This window comes from Tenrec ecaudatus, chromosome 1, assembly GCF_050624435.1.
Source record: "Tenrec ecaudatus isolate mTenEca1 chromosome 1, mTenEca1.hap1, whole genome shotgun sequence".
NCBI classification, from domain to species: domain Eukaryota; kingdom Metazoa; phylum Chordata; class Mammalia; order Afrosoricida; family Tenrecidae; genus Tenrec; species Tenrec ecaudatus.
In genome coordinates, this window is record NC_134530.1 from 311,535,130 (window position 1) to 311,561,015 (window position 25,886).

General features: G+C 44.3%; 2 protein-coding genes and 1 non-coding gene across 4 annotated transcripts; 1 reads left to right on the top strand and 2 right to left on the bottom strand.

The window, feature by feature from the left end:
• Positions 1-7,304: 7,304 nt before the first annotated feature.
• Positions 7,305-7,810, bottom strand: LOC142437619 (histone H2A type 1). Its single transcript, XM_075540717.1, has one exon. It carries the CDS (start codon positions 7,807-7,809, stop codon positions 7,417-7,419), a length of 393 nt encoding a protein of 130 aa, XP_075396832.1. The 5' UTR covers position 7,810; the 3' UTR covers positions 7,305-7,416.
• A 304-nt stretch (positions 7,811-8,114) lies between these two features.
• On the top strand, positions 8,115-12,114 carry LOC142428046 (histone H2B type 2-F). Of its 2 annotated transcripts, none has more exons than XM_075533198.1 (2): positions 8,115-8,519; positions 11,745-12,114. In XM_075533198.1, exon 1 carries the CDS (start codon positions 8,130-8,132, stop codon positions 8,508-8,510), a length of 381 nt encoding a protein of 126 aa, XP_075389313.1. In that variant the 5' UTR covers positions 8,115-8,129; the 3' UTR covers positions 8,511-8,519; positions 11,745-12,114. The 2 variants fall into 2 exon arrangements, with proteins under 2 accessions (XP_075389313.1, XP_075389316.1); XM_075533201.1 differs by having other exon boundaries at positions 11,763-12,114.
• Positions 12,115-15,636: 3,522 nt separating this feature from the next.
• On the bottom strand, positions 15,637-15,700 carry LOC142438321 (U7 small nuclear RNA). Its single transcript, XR_012782719.1, has one exon. It is a non-coding gene; the product is annotated as a U7 small nuclear RNA (small nuclear RNA).
• Positions 15,701-25,886: the final 10,186 nt, after the last annotated feature.

Here is a 25,886-nt window from a genome sequence, read left to right on the forward strand (position 1 = left end):
GGCCTCCTCTGCCTTGTCAGCAGGCAAGGGGCCAAGTGCAAGTGCGCAGTGCCTGTTCTTGTGCAACTCGCTGAACCGCGTTGCGCTCATAGGCAGGGTGCTGCCCCTGCCACAGTGAGGCTGTGCTGCTGAAGTCACACATAAGCTGTGTTGTCTACACCCATTCTCTCAGCCTGCCCCAGAAGCCAAGGGTCCCATTACCCACGTAGCTCCCTCTTTAGAGCAAAAACACAAGCACAGGCTTGAAAAAGAAGAAACCTTTCCTGTGTGGGAGTCAGCTGGGAAATCCAAGCCCTTACCACTTGGGAACCCTGGCCTATCCTCCCACCGGGAGATGAGCAGCCCAATTCCCTGTTCATTGCCAGGCAACCCAGAGGAAGCCCTGGGCTCATCTGTGAAGTAGCTTGGGTCCTCCAGGGTTTGTGTGCAGGGCACTCCCACTCAGAGATGTATTAAAGGTAGGGCAGGTCTGACAAGGACACTGGGTGTCGCTAGAAAGGGGTCGCCAATGAGCAGTTCGTATTAGCCATGCCAGATTCCCAGGTCGTCTGGGAGGGATCATCCAGCAAGTGACAATGAATGTTGTCGTATTGGAGGGCCTCCGTGAACCTAGTGACATTGTGGGTTACATATGGGGCTGCTAACTTTAAGGACAACCGTGTGGAACCCACCAGCCGCGAGGCTTTCGGTTTCCCCAAAGCCTGAGAGGGTCAGAAACCCAAGGGGGGCAGTTTTATTCTATCCCACAGGACTGCTCTGAGTCAAAATTGACTCGATGGCAGTTACCGCAGTGTTTGGCTGTAGAATGAGAAGAAATAGAGGGAACGGCCTTTGGAGCATATCAGACGCTGATTTTCATCAGTAAAAGGAGGGGGAGTTGTAAATTTTGTACAGTGCCCTAACGCGTTAACCAAAAGACTGATCGCGATTTTCAGTTTTGAGCAGATATTGTAACGCTATCTAAAAGGTGGGTGTCAGAGTTGGACAGGGCACCGTTTCAGTGTCTGACATCAGTCCTATTTCGGGGTTCCTATATGCCTCTGCTTCTAATGGCACTTTTCTGACAGTGGCATTCCCCCCTGCACCATCTGTCAGACCACAGTCTCCCTCCCAGAAGGCACCTGTGCCCTTGCAGGGGGCAGGGGGAGGGCAAAGTGGGCAGGGAAGGTGACATTTAAACAAAGGCCTGCGGGAAGTAAGAGGTTGAGGTAGGCGAGTATATGCCAAGAGCGCTCCAGGCTTCCTCCTAAGATTTGGAAAGCAGATGGGAAAACAGAGAGTGGCTGGAAGACAGCACAGAGCTGTCTGCATGTGTGGTGTGTGTGCATGTGTGTGGTGTGTGGCATGTGTATAGGGCAGATCATAGAGAGAGTTTGGGAATGGAATTAGTCAGGAAGCAAGGGGGTCATTTGGTAATTGAGAATGGGTCATTCTAGGCTAGGTGTCTTTGTTTGCTTGTGTTGTGGGGACAGAAATACCACCGGTGGGTGTGTCTAAAAAATGTGTTTTCTCAAAATGCAGGAGTTTGGAAGCATGAATTAGGGGTACAGGCTTTTGGAGAAGGTGTTCTCTGTTGGTTAGGGAGTGGGGGTGGGGCGAGCTTTGTCTCAGTTTCTCTAGCCCTGAAGTGCCTTGGTTTCTTGGTGATCACCGATGAGCCCCCGTGGGCACCTATCTTTCCCCATTGTGCCTGCTTGTCTATAGAGTTCATCTGCTCTTATATCATTCATAAATGATTAGATTTCAGACACACGCTACACTGGTCAAGGGGCTCTGGCAGTATAGTAAGCTCCCCATTGAGCTTCTAACCACAAGGCCAGTGGTCTGAACCCACTAGACAATCCACAAGAGAAAGACGAGGCTGTCTACTCTTGCCATGATTTAAAGTCTTGGAAAACCCCCAAAACACAGTTCTACTCTGTCCTATAGGTTCGGTATGGGGCAGAATTGACCAGATGGCAGCAAGTAAGTATATTATGCAGATAGGGCATCATCAACATATCCAAGAAAACATTTATTCCCAAATGGGATTACATCCACAGGTATAAGGTTAAGGTTTCAAGATGTGTGTGTGTGTGTGTACAATTCAATCCTTAGCAATAACAAAGTAGCATAATAATGTGAACTACTACTGGTTATATACAGGCAGACCGGGAGGCAGACATGAAGAGATGAGAGTATCTTACCAGGTGGGAGAAGAAGGGTCTTAAGGAAGGGGTGTGCCAGTAAATCTTTCATAACTAGTTTTCCAGAGGGAGGGAAATCCAGTCCTAAAATATCCTAAATTTTGTGGCATTTGCCAATGTCTATGGCACAATCACTTGACTGTGGTCCCATAGTCAATTGCAAGTTTCCAGTGTTACACTGCACACAAGAGGAAGGGAAGGAAGAGGTGACTTGCAGACGGCCTGCGGGTTTCCAGTAGGAGGCTGGAGAGAATGAAGATGCCAGGGCAGGCATATATAATTCCGTGGACATGGTGGCTGAGCACAGGCTAGTTACTTGAAATTTTCCCTGAAAGTGCTGTGGGACAGGAATGAGGATGGCCACTCCGATGGTTACCTAAGGGTTTTATTAAGGGAGTACTTACTGAAGGTACCCTGGTGGTATTGTCGGCTACGCATTGGGCAGTTAGCCTCAACCTTGGCTGTTCAAAACCAACCTCAGCCCCATATGACAAAGACGAGGTTGTCTGCTCCCGTAAAGGATTTATAGTCTTGGAAATCCTATCTAGGGTTATTATGAGTTAGAATTGAGTGGCTGACAGTGACTTGGTTTGGAGTCGTCTCCACATTGCCAGCGGAAGAAAGGAGCTTGCAAATAGCTCTAGTGAACAAAGGTGTCTTTGTGCCAGGGCCCTAGATTCCCACAGCAACTCTAAGACATGTTACATGAAAGTGACTTAGCAAGTGAAGTGAGCCAGGAGCGAACAAGAGTGCAGGTACATTGGGCCTCACACAAGCATGAGCTGGCACCCCCCCCCCCACTTCCACAAAGTCCCTGAGGACCCATTCCAAAAAAAAAAAAAAAAAACCTATTCAACAAAATAGAAATTATCAACCACTATCATTCATATCACATGGTAATAAAATGTTGCTGAAGATCATCCAACAACGGTTGCAACAGTACCTTGAGAGGGAGCTGCCAGATGTTCAGGCCAGGTTCAAAAAGGATGACGCCTCCTTGGGGGTGTGGTCTTCTTAGAAACAAGGGAACTGGGAACCTCTCCCTCTCTCTGCCACAACACCTTCTTGCCTGCTGGAACCCTGCCTCCTCCGGGGCAGACCCACACGAGTCACTCTACCCTGAGAAGTGTTTGCACCCTTCGTGTTCCCACCGGCTTTGGAGCCACTGGACTGCATCACCAGCTTGATCTTCATCCTTCCCGGTTCCCCTTGCTGTGTTACTAGCCTGCAGCAATGTGAGTCTGAAGAGGGACTTGTGAACTGGCATTAGACTATGAACTTGAGTGGGACTGGGCTTAGATGACTTCTTGATATACATATATCTTGATGTACAGCTCTTTCCTGTGCAGAGATGAGTGACACTGGATTTGTTTCTCTAGACAATCCAGCTTGGCTCAGTGCCCAAACAGGATGTGCTGGGGAAACGAACCACTATGGATTCCCTTGCTTTCCTCTGAGTCCTTCCCACCACCCCAACTCTCTGAAAAGAACAAGGAGCCTGTACATGGATCTAGAGGCAGTTGTGGGAACAGAACAAGAGTGTCAGGGGAAGCCAGCCCCTTACACATCATTACAGGTCCAGTAGGCGCAATTGTACAGCAATAAGTAGAGATCATAGTAAAGTTATGGAGAGCATGAGAGATGGAAGTGAAGTATTGAAATAAATGGAGTCAATCACCATTCATGGTAGCATGCTCACCTCAGTCCCACTTGATGGTTCACGTAGAGGGAGAGAGATCTTTAATGCTAGCCCAGGGTATTTATATTCTCTGGGGATGTGCAAGACCCCTAATTACAGGTGAGGACCTAAGTCCCAGGAAGAGGCTGTCCTATAGGTAATACAGTAATGAGGGGTGGTCTAGGGATATACACGCAATAGGAAGAGGAGGGATTGGGGATATACATGTGACAAGATGGGCAGATCCTAGGTTTAGGATAACAGCTTAACTTTGACCTATTCTTTGGACCTCCACAGGAAGCATTATCAGTAGGGTGTAAACCCCACCTACTGGAATCAAATAGATGACTGCAGGAATCCATTGTCTTTAACAGCAGGGAGTGGGGCCCACTGCAGTCTGGCAACTCACAGGCCCTCAGGGAGGATGCCTGTGAGTATCTGACCTCCCCCCACACAAGGGAATACTGCATGGTTTACAATCAAGAAAGGTGAGTGTCTGGGTTATAGCCTGTCGCTGTAATTATTCAATCCTGTCGCAAATCATCAGAGAAGTTGGACCATATGAAGAAGAACACAGCATCGGGAAGGGAATAAGGCTTATTGACAACCTTTGATATATCGATTACACAACCTTGCTTGAGGAAATTGAGCAGAACTGAAAGCACTTGCTGATAAAGATCAAGGATTGGAGCCTTCAGTGTGGATCACAACATAATGTAAAGAAAATAAAAATCCTCACAATTGGAGTAATAGGTCACATTATGATAAATGGAGAAAAGATGAACCTTGTCCAGGAGTGAATCCATCGTGCTTGGATCCACAATCAATGCTACAGAAGCAGCTGTCAAGAGATCAAATGATGCTGCTTTGCATTTGGCAAATCTGCTGCACAAGATCTTTTTGAAGTGTTGTAAAGCATGCATGCTATTTTAATCACTACTCCATGTCTGACCTATCTAGAGTAGGCCTCAGTCATCCATCAGGTATTTTTGGAGTGGCCATGACCTGCCAGGCACTATCAGGCATTGTGCTCTCGGAACAGAGCATTGAGCTAGAAAGTCTCTCACCCACTCACCACAACCAGATTTTATAATTGACATCTTAAAACTTGATGTCAACCACAAGAGAGAAGACTGGATGAGGGAACAAGCAACTTCTTAGGATAGTGTGTTTTCAAACTCCTATGAGAGGAGTTCTGGTGGTATAGTGGGTTACAGGTTGAGCTATAAACCATAAGGTCAGTGGTTCAAGCTCACCAGCCACTCCTAGAGCAAATGATGAGACTGTCGACTCCAATACAGATTTAAAATCTCAGAAACCCAAAGGGGCAGTTCTACTCTGTCCTATAGAGCTGTTATGAGTCTCATAATTGACTCAATGACAGTGAGTGAGTGATGTGTCTATAAAAAAGGTCCGTTGGAACCAACTTGATGGCGATGAGTTTGGATTTTGTGTAGAGAGCGGAGGAAATGGTGATTTGACCCAGGAAGTCAATCACCCTCCTCCCACTTTGCCCCACTTTTTATTTCCTCTCTCCAAGTTGTATTGAGGGAAACCAGCTCCCATTCATGGTCCCTGGGTGGTGGAATCAGTTACGACCTTGACTACTCATTGGTAGTTTGAGCCCACTCAGAGGCATCTTTGAAGAAAGTGGTGGTCTGGTATGTTTGCTTTGGGTGGTGTGGTGTGGTGGTTAGGATGGTACCATCCATCAATCAACTACTAACTGAAAAGTTGGTTTAAATCCACTCAGTTGCTTCTCAACTTTCTGAAAAATCACAGCATGGAAAGCCCTGTGAAGTTCCACTCTGCATCCACAGGGTTACCACGAGCTGGAAGGACAATTCTCAACCTGTGGGTCGTGACCCCTTTGGGGGTTGAATGACCCTTTCACAGGGGTTTCCCTATTCATAACGGTAGCAAACTTAGTGATGAAGTAGCCATGAAAATAATGCTTTGGTTGGGGTCACCCCACATGAGGCGCTGTATGAAAGGGCTGTGGCATTAGGGAGACACCGCTGCAAGCCTAGCCCAGTGTGTAACCCACTACACCACCTCATCTCTCTCACTGCCAGAGACCATGCCAACTCTACTGCCTGTGTCGCTACAGGACACGGTAGAGCTGACCCTGTGTGTTTCTGAGACTGCAATTCTCTATGGGAATACTCAAAGATCCTACAAAGTGACTCAAACATCCCCCACCCCCCAAACAAAACAAACAAACAAACTCAGTCAAGTGTTCTGAGGTACAGGACATGCTGACTCTGGTCCTCTTAGCAGAAGGCATGTTGGGGGGCCAGCATACTGGCCTGGCCACTGGGTCTGGGAGGAGGCCTTACTTCCCAGGATTGTAACTTTACAATCTCAGTCTAACTTGATAAGTTGTTTTTCCAGCAGCATTGCCTTCGATGACGGGGGCCCTGGTGGCTCATTGGGTTAAGCTTACGGCTGCTAAATGAAAGGTCAGTGTTTGGAACCTACCAGCTGCCTGCTGGAGACACATTAAACACTACCGGACCACTCCACGTGGTTCTATGGGATCGCCACCAAGCGCAATCGAATCATGGTTGTGTTGTGTTTGGGTGGGTTGACTTCAAACTTTTGGATCGGAGCCAAGGTTGGGAGTGGAGGCCATGCCCAGCTCGTCTAGCCTCCAGTACCACCCTCCGGGAAGTGGGCGGCTGGCGTGGGGGGGGGGGGTGATAGGGGAGACCAGATTTTGTTTGGACTCTCCCAATACATACTTGGGTGTGAATTCTAAAATCGAACCCACGCAAAGCACCCCAATAAGGTACCAATGGCATGTGACTAAAGCTACTTCTGTGCCTTCTCTCCCACCTCCCCAACCTATCCTGTCAGCCTGCTGCGTTCTAGGGCAGGGCATGAGCCGACCCACGCCCTTCCTGCCTACTAATTTCAGTAATCAAATCGCACCAGGTCTCTCAGAACACCTAGCAAGATTAAAAACAAATTTTTTTTTTAAAGCCCAGGAGACCAGCACCCCTATTTCTACAGGATTCCAGGTCCAGCAGGTTAGGGAGAAAGTAGCTAGTATACCAGATGTCTAATGCCAACCTCTCTTCCTGGGGTACTTTCAGTCCGGACGGGGATACCTTTCACCCCCCAGCTTACTGATAAACACCTTAGAAAGTGGCTTAACAGCACAACTGGCTAAACTGGGAAAGGGAAGAACTGTATGTAATTCGATCCTGGATACATTTTGTGTTGAGCCAAGTACTAGCTCTAGAGAAATTAGAGAATTTCAACAAGCCCTAAAAGGGACTTTACCTTACCTTCAAGATCTGAGCAGTTTGTAAATTAAGAGCAGATTCTGCTCCTGACCACAGTATACACTGAGAACTCACCCTATGTAAAAAACTCCCTCAGCTTCATTAACACTGAAATCTGTGCAAGACTTAAAGACTTGTGACTTACTTACACTTAATCTTTGTCTTTTACTTGAAATCCTGTGTTTTTAGCTCTTTCTTTGAAAAGATGGGGGCTCTGAAAAGAGCCTTTGGGTTTAAAGTTTGATTGGCTAAGTTTCCAAAATTATTTGCCCTTAGCCTTATGGTGGCTCTCGGTCTTCTTGGGCAGCAGCACGGCCTGGATGTTGGGCAGGACGCCGCCCTGCGCGATGGTGACTTTGCCCAGCAGCTTGTTGAGCTCCTCGTCGTTGCGGATGGCCAGCTGCAGGTGGCGCGGGATGATGCGCGTCTTCTTGTTGTCGCGCGCCGCGTTGCCCGCCAGCTCCAGGATCTCGGCCGTCAGGTACTCCAGCACGGCCGCCAGGTACACGGGCGCGCCGGCCCCGACCCGCTCGGCGTAGTTGCCTTTGCGGAGCAGGCGGTGCACGCGGCCCACCGGGAACTGGAGGCCTGCCCTTGATGAACGGGACTTTGCTTTAGCGCGGGCTTTGCCGCCCTGCTTGCCCCGTCCTGACATGGCGAAATAAATCCAATGAAAAAAGTACAAAGCAGAGATGCAAGAGAACAGGCTCGCGCGGGCGCAGAGAAAAGGAAGGCCTCTTTTATAGGCATTTTCTGAGAAGTAAAACCTACTCTCTGATTGGCTAGAAGCAGACAGCCAATACAAAAGCGCATTTCAATACCTCATTTGCATAACTCTGCCCATGGATGACAGCTCCACTATTGGTCTTCCAATTAAATAAGGCTCCTTTGCATCCCTCATTAGCATAAAGGCCCTATAAGTAGTAGACGTGCACTTCCTCCTCTCCCTGCTTTCCTGGTGTTTTTAGTTTCAAAATGCCCGAGCCTGCGAAGTCCGCGCCCGCCCCGAAGAAGGGCTCCAAGAAGGCGGTGACCAAGGTGCAGAAGAAGGACGGCAAGAAGCGCAAGCGCAGCCGCAAGGAGAGCTACTCGGTGTACGTGTACAAGGTGCTGAAGCAGGTCCACCCCGACACTGGCATCTCGTCCAAGGCCATGGGCATCATGAACTCGTTCGTGAACGACATCTTCGAGCGCATCGCCGGCGAGGCGTCCCGCCTGGCGCATTACAACAAGCGCTCGACCATCACGTCGCGGGAGATCCAGACGGCCGTGCGCCTGCTGCTGCCCGGGGAGCTGGCCAAGCACGCCGTGTCCGAGGGCACCAAGGCCGTCACCAAGTACACCAGCTCCAAGTAAACGTGCCAAGTAAGCGTCTCTACGACTCACCCCAAAGGCTCTTTTAAGAGCCACCCACGTCTTCACAAAATAGCTGTGATCCGCTTTTCTCTTTTTCTTTTCACTGAGAAGGTGCACAGATCTGGTAAGGCTTCACATTAGAAAACGCTGTGCTTCTGGATACAAAGTGTTAGTATTTTAGCCCTTTGGCATTGGAGTACTAGATATTACCAAATGCCGATTTCTCCGTCTTGATTTGGATCAGCTGATGTATTCTCCCTTTGGTGTAAAACCTTAGTTTCCATTTAGAAGCTAACAATAGATGGTTGGAGATAATTACTGTTCCATAAACCTGTGGGAAAGATTGTGAAGCACGAGTCTTACCCCTTCAGAATTTAAAGCACACGTTTCGCAAACTAACAAACCTCCAGGAGATTGGAAAAATATCAGCCACGGGTTGAGTAGACAACTATAGACAGATTCAGGCAATCCACGGGAGAATCTTGCATTTTCAAAGAACTGCAGGCTGGCGTGTGTCCTAGGAGGCTTTTCTCAGGATCTTGGCTCCTGGCAGGCATTTTGAGATGAAAGAGTTTTCCTTGTCAGTTTTTGAAACCAAATTTAGAGCACAGTGCTAGCAGCTCAGAGTGAAGTTTATTTTGACTTTCTCTGTTTAAACATCGCAAGAGAAACGAAATTTCTATTAAATGGGAAAAAATATTTTCATGAGTGATGATAAAAGACCATGTAATTAGGCTAGGAAATGACTTTTAAGAAAGGCCACAGAATCGATCTTAAGGTGGTTGTTTTCAGTGGATCCCCCACCCCCCACCCCCACCCCTCGGTGGATTTACAAGCCAGGCTGCTAAACTTAAGCACTTTGAAACCCACAGTCTCTCAGAAGGGGAAAGGGGCTTTTTTTTTTTTTTTTGCTCCCATAAAATCTTTACAGCTTCAGAAAGCAAACAGGACACTATTAGTTACTTTGAGTCTGAATTTAGATGGCAGGGGGTTTAGTTTTTAAAGTTTCAGTTGTAAGAGTTGGTTATCTACCTGGACTTTACTTGAATTCTAATGAGAAATGGTGTGACTTTGATCTGATTGAGGGGGAGTTGCCTTAGAAAGCGTGTCAGGCATGTTTTTCAGCCAAATTCTTGAGGTTTCCTAAATTCAACACCTACATCCCCCCACCCCCACCCCATGTTGGACCTGTTTCAAGACTAGTAGTCATAACTGGACTGACTAGCTTAATCACTAAGTAAGCAGTTTACTCCAAAAATGTGCAAATGAGACACATTGGGTCCAGATTATTTGCATATTTCCCCTGTTCCCACTCTTCCTTTTTCATATATATATATGTATATATATATATATATATATACACACACATATATATATATATTTGCCTTTTGGGTGGAATCATTGTTGCTTGTTCTCATCTCAGTAGTAGGAAACAGCAAGCTAATGAACTTCTCAATCACCTGTAACCGGCTTACCATGAGACACTGTCTACCAATAGAAACTATGTGACTTAAGGGAGCACCTGGTTCAGCCCTGGTCCATTTGCATTTTCTGCTCACCTTCCCTTGGCTCCATTGCTGTCCTGATTATAATCTTTGGCTCTTACATGTTGTACTAGAGCTTAAATTTCTAAGCACTGATTTTGCAAAAGGCTATGGTCTGCATTTAAACAACCAAACTCACTGCCACTGGGTCCATTTTGACTCACGCTTCCCCTGTAGGACAGTGTAGAACTGCTTCTGTGAGTTTCGCAGACTTTACCAGCATTGGCAGCCTCAGTCTTTCTCCCTGAGAGGGACTAGTGGTTTCCAACTGCTGACATTGAAGTTAGCAGCCCAGTGTTTAATCACATTGCCTCCAGGGTCTATATTGGAAGCCCTAAATCCATTTGAGTGTTTCCTTAAATTCAGCCTTCATTGAATTCCTTCTGGCCACTAGCAGCATGAATGATTTTGCCCCTAGGCAGAGAGCATTAGAGACTGACTTACTGTCACTCCCCTAGCCTGTCAGGGAGAAGTGCTAAAGGCCGGAATGTGCTAAGGCTGATGGATGGTGAGTGGAATTCTGACTACCTTAGTTGGAGGCCCCTGAATCAATCCTATAAGCTTTCCTAAACCCAAGTACACAGTCCTGTTCCTGCTTCAGTCGTCCCTTCTATAGTCGAATCTGTGATGTGTTGATTTGCTGCTAACTATGCTTTTGTGACCGCTTCCTTTGTTTTCCCAGGTGGTTTGTTTTTTAAGTCTCTAAATCTCTGAGAACTGTTGGATGACATCACAACATTGTGCGAATAGTCTTCCTCCTCTGTATGATGTTTCTCTGTCTTCTTGTCTTTTCCCATTTAAGGCTTAGTAAATGTTCTCCTTAAATGATGTTTGAGACTGGGGTCTCCCGTGGACCCTAAAACAATGCTTCATCTATCTTATCCTTGCCCAATTTTGTTTCTTGTTCTGCTTTAGATTCTGTTTAGACTTGTAATTGTGTACCCAGTGGTAGCAATGATAGAATTTTGAGTTATGGCTTTATGGTCAAATCATTGACTATAAATCATTAGTTAGGGAATTGATTCATGATTCTGATCTTCTCTGGCCTTTGAGAATACCATATCCACTGCCATCGAGTCTCTTCTGACTCATATTGACCCTATAGGGATTTTGAGATTATGAAATTTTTATGGGAGCAAACCACCTCATCTTACTTCTGTGAAACAGCTCGTGGGTTTAAGCACCAGTCTTGTGGTTGGCAGCCACACAGAGTCAGGAAACAGTGGGGTGTTTTCTTCTTTCCGAGGGCTTTGGGGGCATCCCCGGGGGTGGGTGTTGTGTGTGTGAATACTGTGAGGCCTGTGTTTCTAAAGATCAGAGCCCCCTTCTTTCCCTCCAGTCTTTTTTTATTTTTTGGTCTACTCGGTAGGAGTCCAAATAGTTGTCGGTTTGGCAACATAGCCTTCCTCTATCAAGGGCGATATGAACACCCAAGATAGAGTAACTTTTGACTTCAGTTATAATGAATAACTCAATGAATAAACAAAGCAAGCAGAGACCGAGTATAGTTTAAGAGCTTTATTGGGTTTAAAGCCAGACTCAGAGCAGAGGAACCACACCAGCCTCTGATAAGTACATCTTTAATTCCTGAGGTAGTTTATAGTGCCAACCTGGCTGATAAACACATGTGGGGTTAATTGAAGGACGGAGCGATAAATGGCTCTGTGAGCCTCACCTTTCTACTTCTCAGGTCTCTCGCTTTGTGAAGGTCGGACCATGGTGCAGCTGCCTTAGCCAGTTCAACTGACAAGGCTGACTTCCTGCAAGACATCCCGAAGGAGAAGCCACATGGACCTACCCCGATGGAGCCCTTGGTGCTGAAGCAGCCATGGGAGACCCCTGCCAGCACTGAGATGCTGTGAGACGTTCACTGACTCGGCTTTCGTCTTGCAGTCGGCATCATAATGTGTGTTTTGTGAGATGGAGGAGGACTTTGTGGATTGATGTCGGACTTATGGGTTAATTGGTTAATGTTGAACTTTTGGGCTTGCGCAGCACTGGGTTGGGATGCTTTCTTGATGTGCACTTACCCTTTATATAAAACACCCTCGTATACATGAGTTTCTGTGGATTTGTTTCTCTAAAGTACCCAGACTAACACATTACTATCTGGAAATCTGTGAAGTTTGAAAGTCAATCTTTCCAAGTTATTATCGCTTTTGATTCTTTAAATAAAATTAGGGAGGAAAGGTGATTTTATGTCACTAGAGAGCTTCCTTTTGAGTAGGAAAAGAAAGAAAGGCTTCCAGTAACCCATAGAAAATCGAGTTCTGGGGACAATATTCCTGCTCAGAGCAGCCAGTCCACAGAAAAGATCATATGGCCGGCCGCACTATGAGACACGACATCCCTCAGTGATCCATAGTCCCACAGAGGACGACACTGGAGACACAGTGTGGGAATTGCGCCTGATCTGATCCCGGCACACTGAGGCAAAACAGTAAGGGTGTGCATCAGAACAGCTAGGGGAACAGAGCAACGAAGTCCCCAGGGAATACCAAAAATAGACTTTGGGGCCAGGGCTTGTCACCCCATCAGGCTCTACTGGAAAACACTCAAAGGTCAATAAGCAGTCCTCCAACTAACTGCAAACTTTTCTTTGTTGTTGATGATGTTTTCTTTTCTTTTGTTGCTATGTTTTGCTCTGTCTTGTTTTTGTGCATATTATTATCTCCACAGGTCTGTCTAAATAAGATAGGCTGGATGAACAATTTGGAGGAGAAAACAATGGGACCAAAGTTCCAGGGGGGATAGAAGGGAGGGGGATGTGTATGGAAAGGAAGTGGTGTTACCAAACCCAGGGACAAGGGAACAAGTGATCCAAATCAGTGGTGAGGAGGGTGTAGGAGACCTGGTAGGGTGGGATCAAGGGTAATGTAGCCGAGAGGAATTACTGAAGCCCTAATGAAGGCTGAGCATGATAGTGGGACAAGAGGAAAGTAAAAGGAAATAGAGGAAAGAATTAGGAGGTAAATGGGCATTTATAGAGGTCTAAATAAAGGCATGTACATATGTAAATATATTTATATATGAGGATGGGGAAATAACTCTATGTGCATATATTTAGTATTAAGGTAGCAGATGGACATTCGGCCTCCACTCAAGTACTCCCTCAATGCAAGAATATTTTCTTCTTTTAAGCTGGCAGTCCTTGATGCTCACCTTCCCAACATGATCGCTGAAGACAAAGTGGGTTCATAAGCAACTGTGGTGAAGAGCTGATGGTGCCCAGCTATCAAAAGATACAGTGTGTAGGATCTTAAATACTTGAAGGTAAACAAGTGGCCATCTAGCTCAGAAGCAACAAAGCCCACATGGAAGAAGCATACCTGCCTGTGTGATCATGAGGTGTTGAAGGGATCAGGTATCAGGTATCAAAGAACAAAAAATGAAATGATTGTGAATGAAGGGGAGTGCAGATTGGGGACCCAAGAGCCATCTGTAAGCAACTGGACATCCCCTTACAAAAGGGTCACACTGAAGAGATGAACCAGTCAGTGTGCAGTGTAGCAACGATGAAACATACAACTTTCCTCTAGTTCCTAAATGCTTCCTCACCCCCACCCCCTGCCCCCACTATCAGGATCCCGATTCTACCTTATAAATCTGGCTAACCCAGAGGATGGATACTGGTAAAGATAGGAACTGGAAACACAGGGAATCCAGGCTAGATAATCCTTCAGGATCAATGGTGAGAATGTTGATACCGGAAGGGTGGAGGGAGGGTGAGGTGGAAGGGGGGACTGATTACAAGGATCTACATATAACCTCCTCCCTGGGGGGATGGACAACAGAAATGTGGGTGAAGGGAGCGAGTAAGATGTGACAAAGTAATAATAATAATTTATAAATTAGCAAGGGTTCATGGGGGAGGGGAAGGGGGGAGAGAGGGGGCAAATGAGGAGCTGATACCAAGGGCTCAAGCAGAAAGAAAATGTTTTGAAAATGATAATGGCAGCAAATGTACAGATGTGTTTGACATAATGGATGGACGCATGTCCATTGTGATTAGACCTGTACGAGCCCCAATAAAATGATTTTTTTTTTAAAAGAAAACCGAGTTCATTTTCCCAAACCTTAACAACGTTGTGTAACACTGCTGTCATTGTCTATTTCAACTCATGGCCATCCAATGGGTCACCGAAGAGAACTGCTCATTAGGACTAGTTTTACTGAAACACCTAGCTCTTGTGGCCCTTCTTCCATAGCACTGCTGGGGTGGATGCAAACCCCCATGAACCAGTGGCTAATGCAAAAGCTGGTGTGCTCCCGAAGTATTTCCGTTGTGCAGGATGTTGTTGCCGTCACGGGACATCAGGTTGGTTCCACTCACAGCAATCCCTCTGTTCAGCAGACGGAAGCGCGGCCTGGGCCTGGGCCCTCCTCACCACTGCCCTGATGCGGGAGCCCATTGTTGGAGCCACTGGTCAGTGACTCTCTTACAGGTGTCCCCTTTCTGCTGACCCTCTACTTAACTTAGCATGATGTCCTTCTCCAGGGACTAGTCCTTCCTGCTAACTCGTCCAAAGTCCACGAGGTATGTCTAGCCAACCTTGCCTCTAAGGAACATTCTCATGTAAGTTCTTCCAAGACCGGTTTGTTCCTTCTGTATTAGAGCTTACATTCTGAACTCCTCGTTTGTAGAAGGACATGGGTGATGGTGAAAGCCCAAAGTCCACTTGCAGCAATTCTTCAAGTGGATTAAACTTTCTTTGAATTCCTTATGGCCTTTGACCGGGGAAGGTAATAGTCTTGCTCTCAGGCAATGTATTAGAAGGTAGATATCCTCCACCCACCTCCAGTGAGGCTAGGGAGGGGCAGTCTCCCTCCCTCAGAGGCTTGTCCGAATGGGTCCTTAATGGAGATCACTGTGTTGGGAGTCCCAGTCAGGAGCCATGCCCTGGAACATTCTGATATTGTCAGATCATACCAGTAACTTCAGCTCCCTACATTGTCACAGAGCCAACAAATACAGGCTATATTTCCAAAAAGGGTATTGCCAAACACAGTACATAAATCATACATGGACTAAGTATGTTAGAAGAGACCAGCCAAAGTCAATGTTACAACTGTTATGGAAAAGGCTGTTTCTATTACTCTTATTTACACATGATGCTTTTAAGCTTTAAGACAGATTGGTCTGCACTTCTAAGTATAAATACACTTAGAATTCCAACACTTAATATGCAGTTCTGGAATTCCCACTTTTATTGTTTGTGTTGGGTAGCTAGAGGCAGAAAGGGGGTGTGTGTCAAGGCCTCCCTCCCCCCTGACAGGAAGTTGGAAGTTGATAAAGGTTCAAGGGCATGCACAAATTCAGGCCTTTGAGACAGGAAGCCAGTATACTTGGGAGGACCCCAATCTAGGCCAGGTGGTTTTAATTCAGTCAATGGGGTGAACCAGTACCATCGACCACGCCTCCCAGCAGAAAGCCCCCAAAGACTGAAACTTTAAGATCACCTCCTTCTTTTCCCAGCTGCTCCTCAGGTTTCTCTGGCTTCAGGTGGCCACATTTCAGTGTGAGGTGCCCTGAGGATGCCTGTGTAAAACCTGAAACTTCTTCTACCCTATTTTTTTTTGGGGGGGGCGGGTTTCCGGGAAAACCAGAAAACCTGCTAGACAAATTCTAAAAGAGCGGTAACACTACTTCTTCTACCCTTTATAAAAACCCACTTGGATCACAAACCAGGCTTAGGGGTGAATCCTTTCTCATCGGAAGCCAAGGTATTTTTCACCCCAGAAACCTAACATTCACTCTCCACATCTCCTTATCCAGCCTCCCCACTCCCCCTCCACATCGTTGATAATCCACTGCATTAGTTATTGTCTCTATGCACCCCTCTATGCATTAGTTATTGTCTCTATGCTTCATAACCTGGGAAACCCAATGGGAACAATAAAAAGCAAGACAAAATGACAAGAAGGAAGTAATAATAACATAAGGATAATATAAATAAAGAGTAAGAAAGCAAATAATTAAAAAGTCAGAGGAGACATTTCTCTCCAGGAACACTGAGCCTCGTGCAAATGCAGGTTGGATTATGAGCGAGGTCAACTAGTTGAGGATCCTATTATGCCATGTTTGATCCACCAGAATCAAAGTCACCATCACCTTTGTCTGACAGTGAAGCTGTTCAAGCCATTCGCCTGTGGCTTGAGGGGGTCTGTCAGAGGCTTCATCTGACCAGATGCTCTCTCTGCAGATGGATGTGGACCTCCCACTATGGCCGTCTACAAATTGGGTGTTTTCAAGGTCAGCTCTGATACTTTTCCCTTTGTCATATTTGGATTTTGTTATCGTCATCTTTGGATCCCACAGGCTGGTGTGTTTCTTGCATGTGAACTTAGTTGACGTCTCACTTAGATGACTGCTTGTTTAAATACAAGCCTTTAAGACGCCAGACATTACTCCAGTGGATATCTGGGCACCATCTGCTTTCTTCACGACAGCTTGCTGCAGCGTCCTAGTCTTTGGTGATCATTTCATGAAGATGAGTATTGAGCAGGGCCATGTTCTTAGATTGGGGCTAGAGTTAAGTGGGAACCTGGGATCCATCTGTGGGTCCACAGGTTATGAACAATTCTGGTGTTCTTTGGCAGTCGTATTATGAAAAACAAAACACCACAACAAAACCAAAGTAACAAAAAATAAAACATTGTCCATTATTCCCCTGGAGTATTAGGCGATTGCATTGATAACATCAATACTTTTCCCAGTGGCATAGAATTTAAAATACTCTTGATATGAGTGCAACTTTGAATTGCATTCCATAAGTTGTTGCTGGGTCTAGATTGATCTCTTAATTGATTGAGCTCTGTTTACAGTGAACATGGGGATTGATGCTAGGAGAAAATTTCCTGTATCAATTTGTACATGTGCAGATCGTTGCCTATCAGATTAAATCCCAGCATCTTCATGGAAGGGGGTGCATTAAAGTATTGAATATATGGTGGGTTTGGGTCCCCTTTCATTGGAGACCCACTAAGCAAGGGAATCCCAGCCAAGGGCCTGTCACCACCATTTGTAGAGTCTTTGATTTGTTCTTCAGCTAGCTCTGTACTCTGATCATAAAAACAACAAAATCGCTGGCATGGACTCTTACTCAGGGACCCTGTAGGACAGAGGAGAACTGCCTGCTGTGGTTTATTGAAGCTGAAAATAATTTTTTTAATTTAAATAATTTTCTTGGGAGCTCTTACAGATATTATAACAATCCATGAATCAATTATATCAAGCATACTTGTACATATGTTGCTTTCATCATTTTCAAAACACTATCTTTCTACTTGAGCCCTTAGTATCAGCTCCTCATTTTTCCCTCCCTCCACCACCCTTTCACTTGTCAACCCTTGATAAATTACATCTGTCTGGTTTTTTTTTTCTCAATATCTTAGACCATCCGCTATATCCCTTCACCAATATTTCTGTAGTTGGACCCCATGGTGGGCAGGGGTGGGTTATACATCCTTCAATTCTCCCCCACCTCCATGAGGCTGTACATTTTTACGGGAGTAGAAAGCTTTTTCTTTCTCCGCTGGGGAGGCTGGTGGATTTGATCTGCTGACCTTGTGGTTTGCAGCCCCACTAGTCAAATAACATGAAGATGGAATGATGGTCCATTGAAATAACACTCTATAGCACTCGACCCAGACAGGGTGTCATGCCAGTAAACTGCTCCAAATGGGGCTGTCTCTGGAGGCAGAACCCAGGTTTGGCTCTCCGTTTTCCATTTCTTGACTGTATGATTTGGAGGTAAGCACTGAATCCCACATTTGAACCCCATACCCTTCCCTTTCCTTCTAGGGCGATGGTGATACCACTGCCTTGCAGGGGGTCGTGAAGGTTACAGGTCTGCCATGCTTATTCAGCCCCGGGTAGGGCACCTGGCACACAGGAAACTCTCAGTGCAGGTGGCTCTGGGATATATCTAATTTATTATTTTTATATCTATATTTGACATATTTAATTTATAAGACTCTTAACCCTCTAAAAGCACTTGAGGAAATGTAATGATTCACTGAAATCTTTGGTGGAAGTTGGGCTCTCATAAAGCATGGGGATTTCACAAGTGATTTGAAAAATCAACAACCACAACAAAACAAATGACAATGGGTTTCATTGTGTCTGCAGTTCTCCAACAGGTTAATAAGAAGTACCTTTCTTTTTTTCACATACACTGAATTGGCCCTCGAAGCCCATCTCTGTGAGCATAAAAGTTAACAAATACCCTTGACTTTGAGTTTTCTAAGTTTTGGAAGAATATGTAAAATCCAGCATTTTGCCAGATAGTCCGAGTAACCCTACGATAAATGGATTACAAATTAGTTTGCTTTCCCAAACCTTCAGCATGCACAGTCCTGAATGACTAAGCAGAAAAACAAATTGGGCCGAGTACACAGCTGCCTGTGACCTTCCTGGCAAGACATTCTTGGCTGTGGTTTAATGACTCTGGACTCTGAACATCAGCTTTCCATAAGCGCATGTGCTAAGGGTTCATTCTAGGTCAGAGAAATGGAAGTACCTTCTGAGGAGGGGGTGAAATAATGTGACTTCTCAATTCTGCTGGGGGTGGTGGGGGTGATGGTGTCAGGGAATAAGACTTACTTGGTTCCGTTCATTTAAAGACCTGCATTGCCCTTTTGTAAAATAATTAATAAAAAGAACTGACTTCAGCTTGCTGTCCATGTTCATGTCCTGGTCTCCCTGTTAAAGCCTCAGAAGGGATGTAGCAGCATGTCGGGAGCTGCATGTCTCCCCACCCTGGATTTTAGCCATTGAATCTACTCTCGCCATACAAACTGCCCAGAGGTTTTTCTGCCCTTTGTTCCTTTCCCGCCAGAAGGTGGCTGCCCTGACCCTTGCTAGGTTTGGTGCTCTTTCACTAGCAGCTGCTATGCTCATTGCTCAATACATGTCTGATGGCATCTCCCCCCACAGGCTCACCAGGAATGCTTCATTAGCATACTTACCTGTTTGATCAGTTGCCCGCCATCCCTTCCTTGTTTAAAGATGCACGACTATTGGTACCTCAGCTGTACCCTATTTTACATGTGACGTAATGGTCTCAGACCCTCGCTGGCTATTTAAATCTCTGCTCTCAACTCAATAAGTGAGGCTTGATCAGATTCCTGTCTTGCCTCCATTTCTTGTGCCCTTCCCACCTTCATTCCCAGTCCCTCTTTCAGGTGTCCACATTGTAGATGCCCTGCTGGCCAGGACAGCAGCACAAATAATGGGACTCGTGAACTAGACCAATTCTGTGAGCACGCTGAACTACCTTGAAGAGGTAACATTGGTTAAAATGTTTAGTCCTGGGCTTGTCTTTGGGCCACACGAAGCTCTCCGCTAGTAAAAGACACAAACGCATCAAAGGTCAATAATTACCAGCTTTTGTTCTTACTTCCCTCCTTCCCTTCACCTTTCCCCTTCTCTCTCTCTCTCTCTTTATGTTGGATTTCCTTAAATAGTTGGGATGATGGGTCTTGGGTACAAGATTTCAAAACATACACAGCTGAGCTTTGGTGTACCGAAATACTGTTTTAATTCAAATTTTAAAACGTGTGTGTCTCAAATTCCACAGGGGGAAAAATGGAGATTCTGCTCTTTTGGATGGAAAAAAAAAATCTGCTATGCTTGATGTCACTCATTCTGAGCAGGAAAGGGAATTTTTGGAAGTTTGGGAGGGCAGACACAAGAGACTTGACTTAAAACATTAGAGATAAAACATGCCTGGCTTAGTGCCAAGCCTGAATAAGCAATTCTAAGCGGATTGGGAATGTTACTCAGTTGGAAATGAGGGGAAGATGTGGCAGTGGACTTCCATCCTGCCAGCCCGTGTTTGGTGTGATAGGTAATCTGCAGTGGGCCTGACAAAGCTATAGCTTGCCTTGATGATAAACTACAAAGGCCACCAGGCCTGGTATTTTTGAACTGCTGACTTGGTGGTTTGCAATGCGACGCATTACCGCGATGCCAGCAGGGCTCCCCAAAGGCACCCTACCGTAGTCACGCAGCCTCAAGCACAGAGGCTAGGGCGTCAGGTCTTGAGGGGGACACAGAGGGGATTTATTTTCTTCCCACCCCAAGGGATCATCACTCTGGCTCTGGTTCTTGTAGAAGTTAAGGAGCCATCTTTAGTGACTATCCTGGGTAAAGGGCAAAATTGCTATGCCCCTTGTGTTTACCTTTTATCAGGGAAGACAGGCAGCAAATAATACACATTAATATCTATATAGTATCAGAATTTCAAAGCTATGGACAGAAAAAGGTAGACCGGGGAAAGAGTATCAGGAGTGGCAGTTGATATAATAATCATCATAGCCACATTAATCCAATGCTTAATGTAATAATTGATAGTAGCTAATACTGAGATAGCATTGGTATGTGCTATGACTTTTTTGTACGTGCTTTAATAAGATGCTGGATAATAGGAAGTCTTTGGATAAACCAGTAATGAAGAAACTCGGGGAAATCAAAACCTTACTGGTTCTTTCAAACTACCTGGAACCGTCTTTCCATCTCCAGTGCCGTCACCTCTGCCCTCCTGCTCCCTGTGACTTCAGAGTGGAGTGTGGCCAAGAGTGAGGCAAGGGAGGGGGCACAGCGCGGTGGCTCCTCCCGCACGGGACTTCAATTCATTGACGGCTGTTAAGACGACCACATTTGGAGCAACAGCGACAGGCTCATGTGCTCTTTGAATGCCCAGAAGGCACACCTTGAGTCACCTGATATGGCAATACTTTGCAGCTGGAGACAGCGGACTGACTGCTCCTCCTCTGTCTACACCCCACACCCCTGCCCCACTCTACTGCTAGGTACTGCTTCCAGGTAGATCTGTGTTTGAGCTGACCCAAAAGGGAGTCTTGCTTAGAACCTGAATACAGACAATTTCTTTGTTTAAAGAATTTTTTTTCTTTTTTAAACATGTACGTACTGGCACAAAATACGTAGCAAAACCCTCTTTGTCACACGGCGTGGGTACTGGATGTATGAGTCCTCGGGTAAGCAATGTGAACTCTCAACACAGAAACCCATTTCTCCCTGCGGGCCCCACGCACCACAAGGTCCTCTAGCGAGCAGACTCAATGCGCATGCACATTTCCCGGCACTGTTTGGACACACTCCTGGAGAGTTTGAAGCACATTTAGCCTTTGTTTTCCAATCAATATGAGGAAGCAAAAAACATCTTAACACCCCTTGGGTAGATTTCCATTAGCTCACCTGGTTCACAGCCAATCTAAGGCATCTCACCTACATCACCTGGTCACCTGGCTTTTGTCCCAAGGCCTCCCTGGGCAAACACTCGATTCCCTCACTTGACAAATCCCTACTTGTCCTTCGAAGCTTCACCTCAAAGCAACTTTATTTGGCATCCCCCTCTCTTCAAGGATACTGACTAAGTCACATTCATCCCTTACTTCAGAGCACACCCTGGTTCAAAGTTTGGCTGGTGGGACTTTAGTGTCGAGCATAACATCTATTTCCCTTAATTTCCTCAGAGGTTGTTTTGTTAGGTGTCCTTAAGTCAATTTGAATGCATAGCAAGACTAGCTACAAAAGAACAAAATACTGCTTGGTCCTGCACTATTTTCATGTGGTGAAGCGAAATTTCTTAATGGTTATGTTTTGGACTGTGATCAGCCTGGTTGGCAGTTTGAATGACCAGCAGCTCAGTGGGAGAAAGACTGTTACAGTTACAGAGACTGTAAACAGTTACAGTCTCAAAAACCCACAGGTGGTTGACATACATCAGCACTGACTTGATGGCAGTGAGTTTGGTTTGAATTTTGATAGCCATGTCATAGGAATCCTGGTGATGTAGCAGGCCACACTAGGCAATGGGTTATACTACCCACAAGGTTAGCAGTTCAAAACCACCAGCTGCTTTGTGGGAGTAGGCTTTCTAATAAAGAGCTACAGTCTTTTAGCCAACAGAATTAAACAAGTACTACTGTGGCAGTTACATAATCGGTGTCAACTTGAGACTATTAAGAGGGAAGGAGTGGAGATTAACCTATCCATAAGGTCAAAGCTTGGAGAGCTCATTTGGAGGCTCTACGGAGAAAAATAGCCCCCTGGAGGTGGGACAAATGGACACTCCCTGCAAGACATTCCTGTCCACAAGATACATGAAGCTACCCTGAGGTAGCCAGAGCCCTGGAACTAGAGAAGACACATGGAGACCCACATCATTGCTGAGATGGTTGCTTCCGCCGCCACGGGAGCCACAAGACTTTCCACCCACTGGTCCATGATCTTGCATTCAGCATCATTACATGTGTTGCGTGAGTCTGAAGAGGAATTTATAGACTGGTATTGGACATGTAGGAAAATATTGGACTTCTGAACTTGATTTGGACTGGGCTGGGATGTTTTCTTAATATACAAGTACTCTTTGATATAAAATTCTCTGATACACACATAAGTGTCTATGAATTTGTTTCTCTAGTCAAACTCAGACTAACACACTACTAATAATAATCCTAGGATCAGAGAGAATTCATACCAGTTATGCAAGAATGGCTTAACATTAGACAGACAAACAATGTAATCTACCATATAAGCAAAATAAAGGATAAGAACCATTGATTATATCAATCCATACAGAAAATACATTTGATAAAATTAAGCATTCCTTCTTGATGAAAACACTGAATAAAATAGGAATAGAAGGAAGCTTCCTCAACATAATAAAGGCCACATATGTGAAACCAATGGTTAGCATCTCATTTAATAGAGAGAGAGTGAAAGCACTCTTGAGAAAGGGAACCAGATGGGGTTGCCTTTTACCAGCACATATAGTCAGTGTGGTCCTGGAAGTCTTAGCCAGAGAGATAAGACATAAGAAATATTAAAGGCATCCATATTGACACAGAGGAAACAAAGAATCTCTTTATTTGAAACTGATATAATATTTACATAGAAAATCTCAAAGCTTCAATTAAAAAATTGCTGGAACTAATTAAAAAATTTGGCAACACAGCAGGCTATAAGATCAACATTCAGAAATCAGTTAGATTCTTATATATTAAAGAAGATGACACTGAAAAGGAAATTAAAAGAACAAAACCAATTTAAAAAACTACCTAGACTTAAAATATCTAGGAGTAAATATTACCAGAGAACAAAAGACTAATCAAAGAAAATGATCAAACCCTTCTAAAGGAAACTAAAACAAGTGAAGCAATGTCCCATGTTCCTGGATAGGAAGATAAAACACAGTGCAAATGTCAATATGACCAAGAACACTTTATAAATCCCATGTAATTACAATCTAAATACATGCACAAGTCTCCAAAGAGATGGAAAAACTAAGCACCAAGTTTATATGAAAAGGAAAAAAAATAAAGAAACAAATGCTATTTAAAAACAACAGCAACAACAAAAAAAATTTTAAAAAAAAACAAAAAAAAACCCAGCAACAACACAAAGTAGAAGGTTTTTCACCCCCAGATAGTAAAACCAACTTCATAGCCATGGTAATGAAAACAGCGTGGTACTGGTACAACAATAGACATGAAGATAAGTTGATTAGAGTTGAGAACCCAGAAATATAACCAAGTACATACAGACATCTGATCTTTGATAAAGGACTAAAATACATTAAGCTGGGGGGGGGCACAGATGAGATAACCTTTTCAATAAATGGTGCTGGAAAAAGCGTATATCTTCCTACAAAATAATGACCAGGTCCCATACTTCATACTACATACAAATACAAGCTCACGATGGATTAAAGACCTAAATATAGACCCTAGAACCATAAAGAACATCAATGAAAAAATAGGGATAAATTTAAGGGTCCTAATGGAAGCCATAAATACAGTACTGAACATAATAATAATTTTAAAATGTCAAAGTATGGAAGACAAAATAGACCTGGACTTTCTAAAAATACAACAGATGTGTACATCAAAATATTTCATCAACAAAACAAAAGAAAAGCCACAAATTGGGAAAAATACTTAACAATGATATGGCAGATAAAGGACTAACTTCAAAAATCTGAAGAAGACTCTGACATCTTAAGAATAATATAAATAATACAGTAGAATAATGAGCACAAGACATGGATTTGCTAAAGAGGACAGGCAGGCAGTCAACAATCAATCATATGAATAAATGCTTTCATTTATTAGCCATAAGAGAAATACAAATTAAAACAACAATGAAACCACTTCACACAGACACTCTTAGCAAATTGAAACAAAGCAAAAATCCAGACAATAATACATGCTGGAGAGGATGTGGAAATATTGGAACTTTCATACATTGTTGGGGAGATTACAGAATAGCACAACCATGCTGGAAATCAGTATGGCACTTCCTTTAAAATATATATTGCAAATACAAAACCTTATGATTCCGCAATCTCTCTACTTGGTATATACCCTAAAGAAATAAAGAAAAAACACAAATAGATAAATGCACACCTATGTTTATTGAAGTAATATTTATAATATCAAAAAGTTGGAAACAATAGAAAACTCAAACTACAGAAGAATAAATAAACTGGTGCATTCATACAATGGAGTATTATGCATCCTTCTTTAAAAAAATATTCATGTTACTGGGGGCTCCTATAGCTCTTATCACCATCCATACATATATCCATTGTGTCAAACACATTTGTACATATGTTGCCATCATCATTTTCACATTTTCTTTCTATTTGATCCATTGTATGATGCATCCTTGATATACAATGGACAAGGTCTGTCAAACACATTAAGACATGGACAAAATTTGAGACTACTCTGCCCAGTAAAGTTGGTCAATCCTGTAAAGATAAACATTTTATGACACCGTTATTGTAAAGGGGAAAAAATAAAAATGATTTTCACATCAAAGGACAAGACTTCAAAGTCTACAATGAGGCCAGGGTCGACGGGTGGTAGGGTGGTGGTGGCAAGAATATAAGGCAGACTAGCAAACGAAACTCCATTTTTTAGCTGCTGAATGACCTGCCTCCTTCCCCCTCCCATCTCAGCAAGTCCCAATAGTGATTGATTTTAGAATGTCCTCTCATGTACCCAGGTTCTGGACACTACAATTAGTTTTGACTATTCTTCAATATAGCGTTTGTTTTAGTATTGTCCTTTTGATGTTGTAATATGAGTGGTGTAGTTAATCTTGTTATGGTAACCAGAATGTGATAGTCAATTTTGGGATTGTTTCTTTGATATTGTAATGCATGCTTACTCTTCTTGAAGTTACCAGAATGTTATTTATAATCAATGCTGTACCCCGTGTCGCTCCCTATCCCTAAAGAATAATAGCATTTTGTTTTCTGTCTCTGTCTACGCTTGCTTAAGTCTTAGACAAAGGATAAATGAGTTTTTTGCCTTTAAAGATGAACTGCAATGTGGCTTTGGGACCACCATCAAAAAATCGCTTTTAGATCCTAGCAGTCCAGCTATAACCAAATAAAACCTCATCTAAATTATCAAGACACGATAGAGGCTGTCATTTATTTGAACCTGCAACAATGGGGGAGGGAAGGAACAGGGAAGGAAGGAGGGACACAGAGGAGTGGGGAAAGAATCCCCTATAGCAGGGGTTTAATGGGACACTGTCACTGATTTGGTGAGAGGGGCTGGGCAACTGACTAAAATATGTTTTTCTTTGTATGCACTATATTCCACAAACAAAAAGGAAAACAAAGAGAAAAAAATATATAAATAAATTTAATTTTTTTAAAAACAGGAGAGAGAAGGATCCTAGCTTTAAAACATCTCCAGATCCGTTCCCAGGAGCTCTAAGGCTTGATCTGAAGGTGAGGTAAGGAGGAGAGGTACCACTGAAACCGACGTAGACTCCTTTGTGATAGAA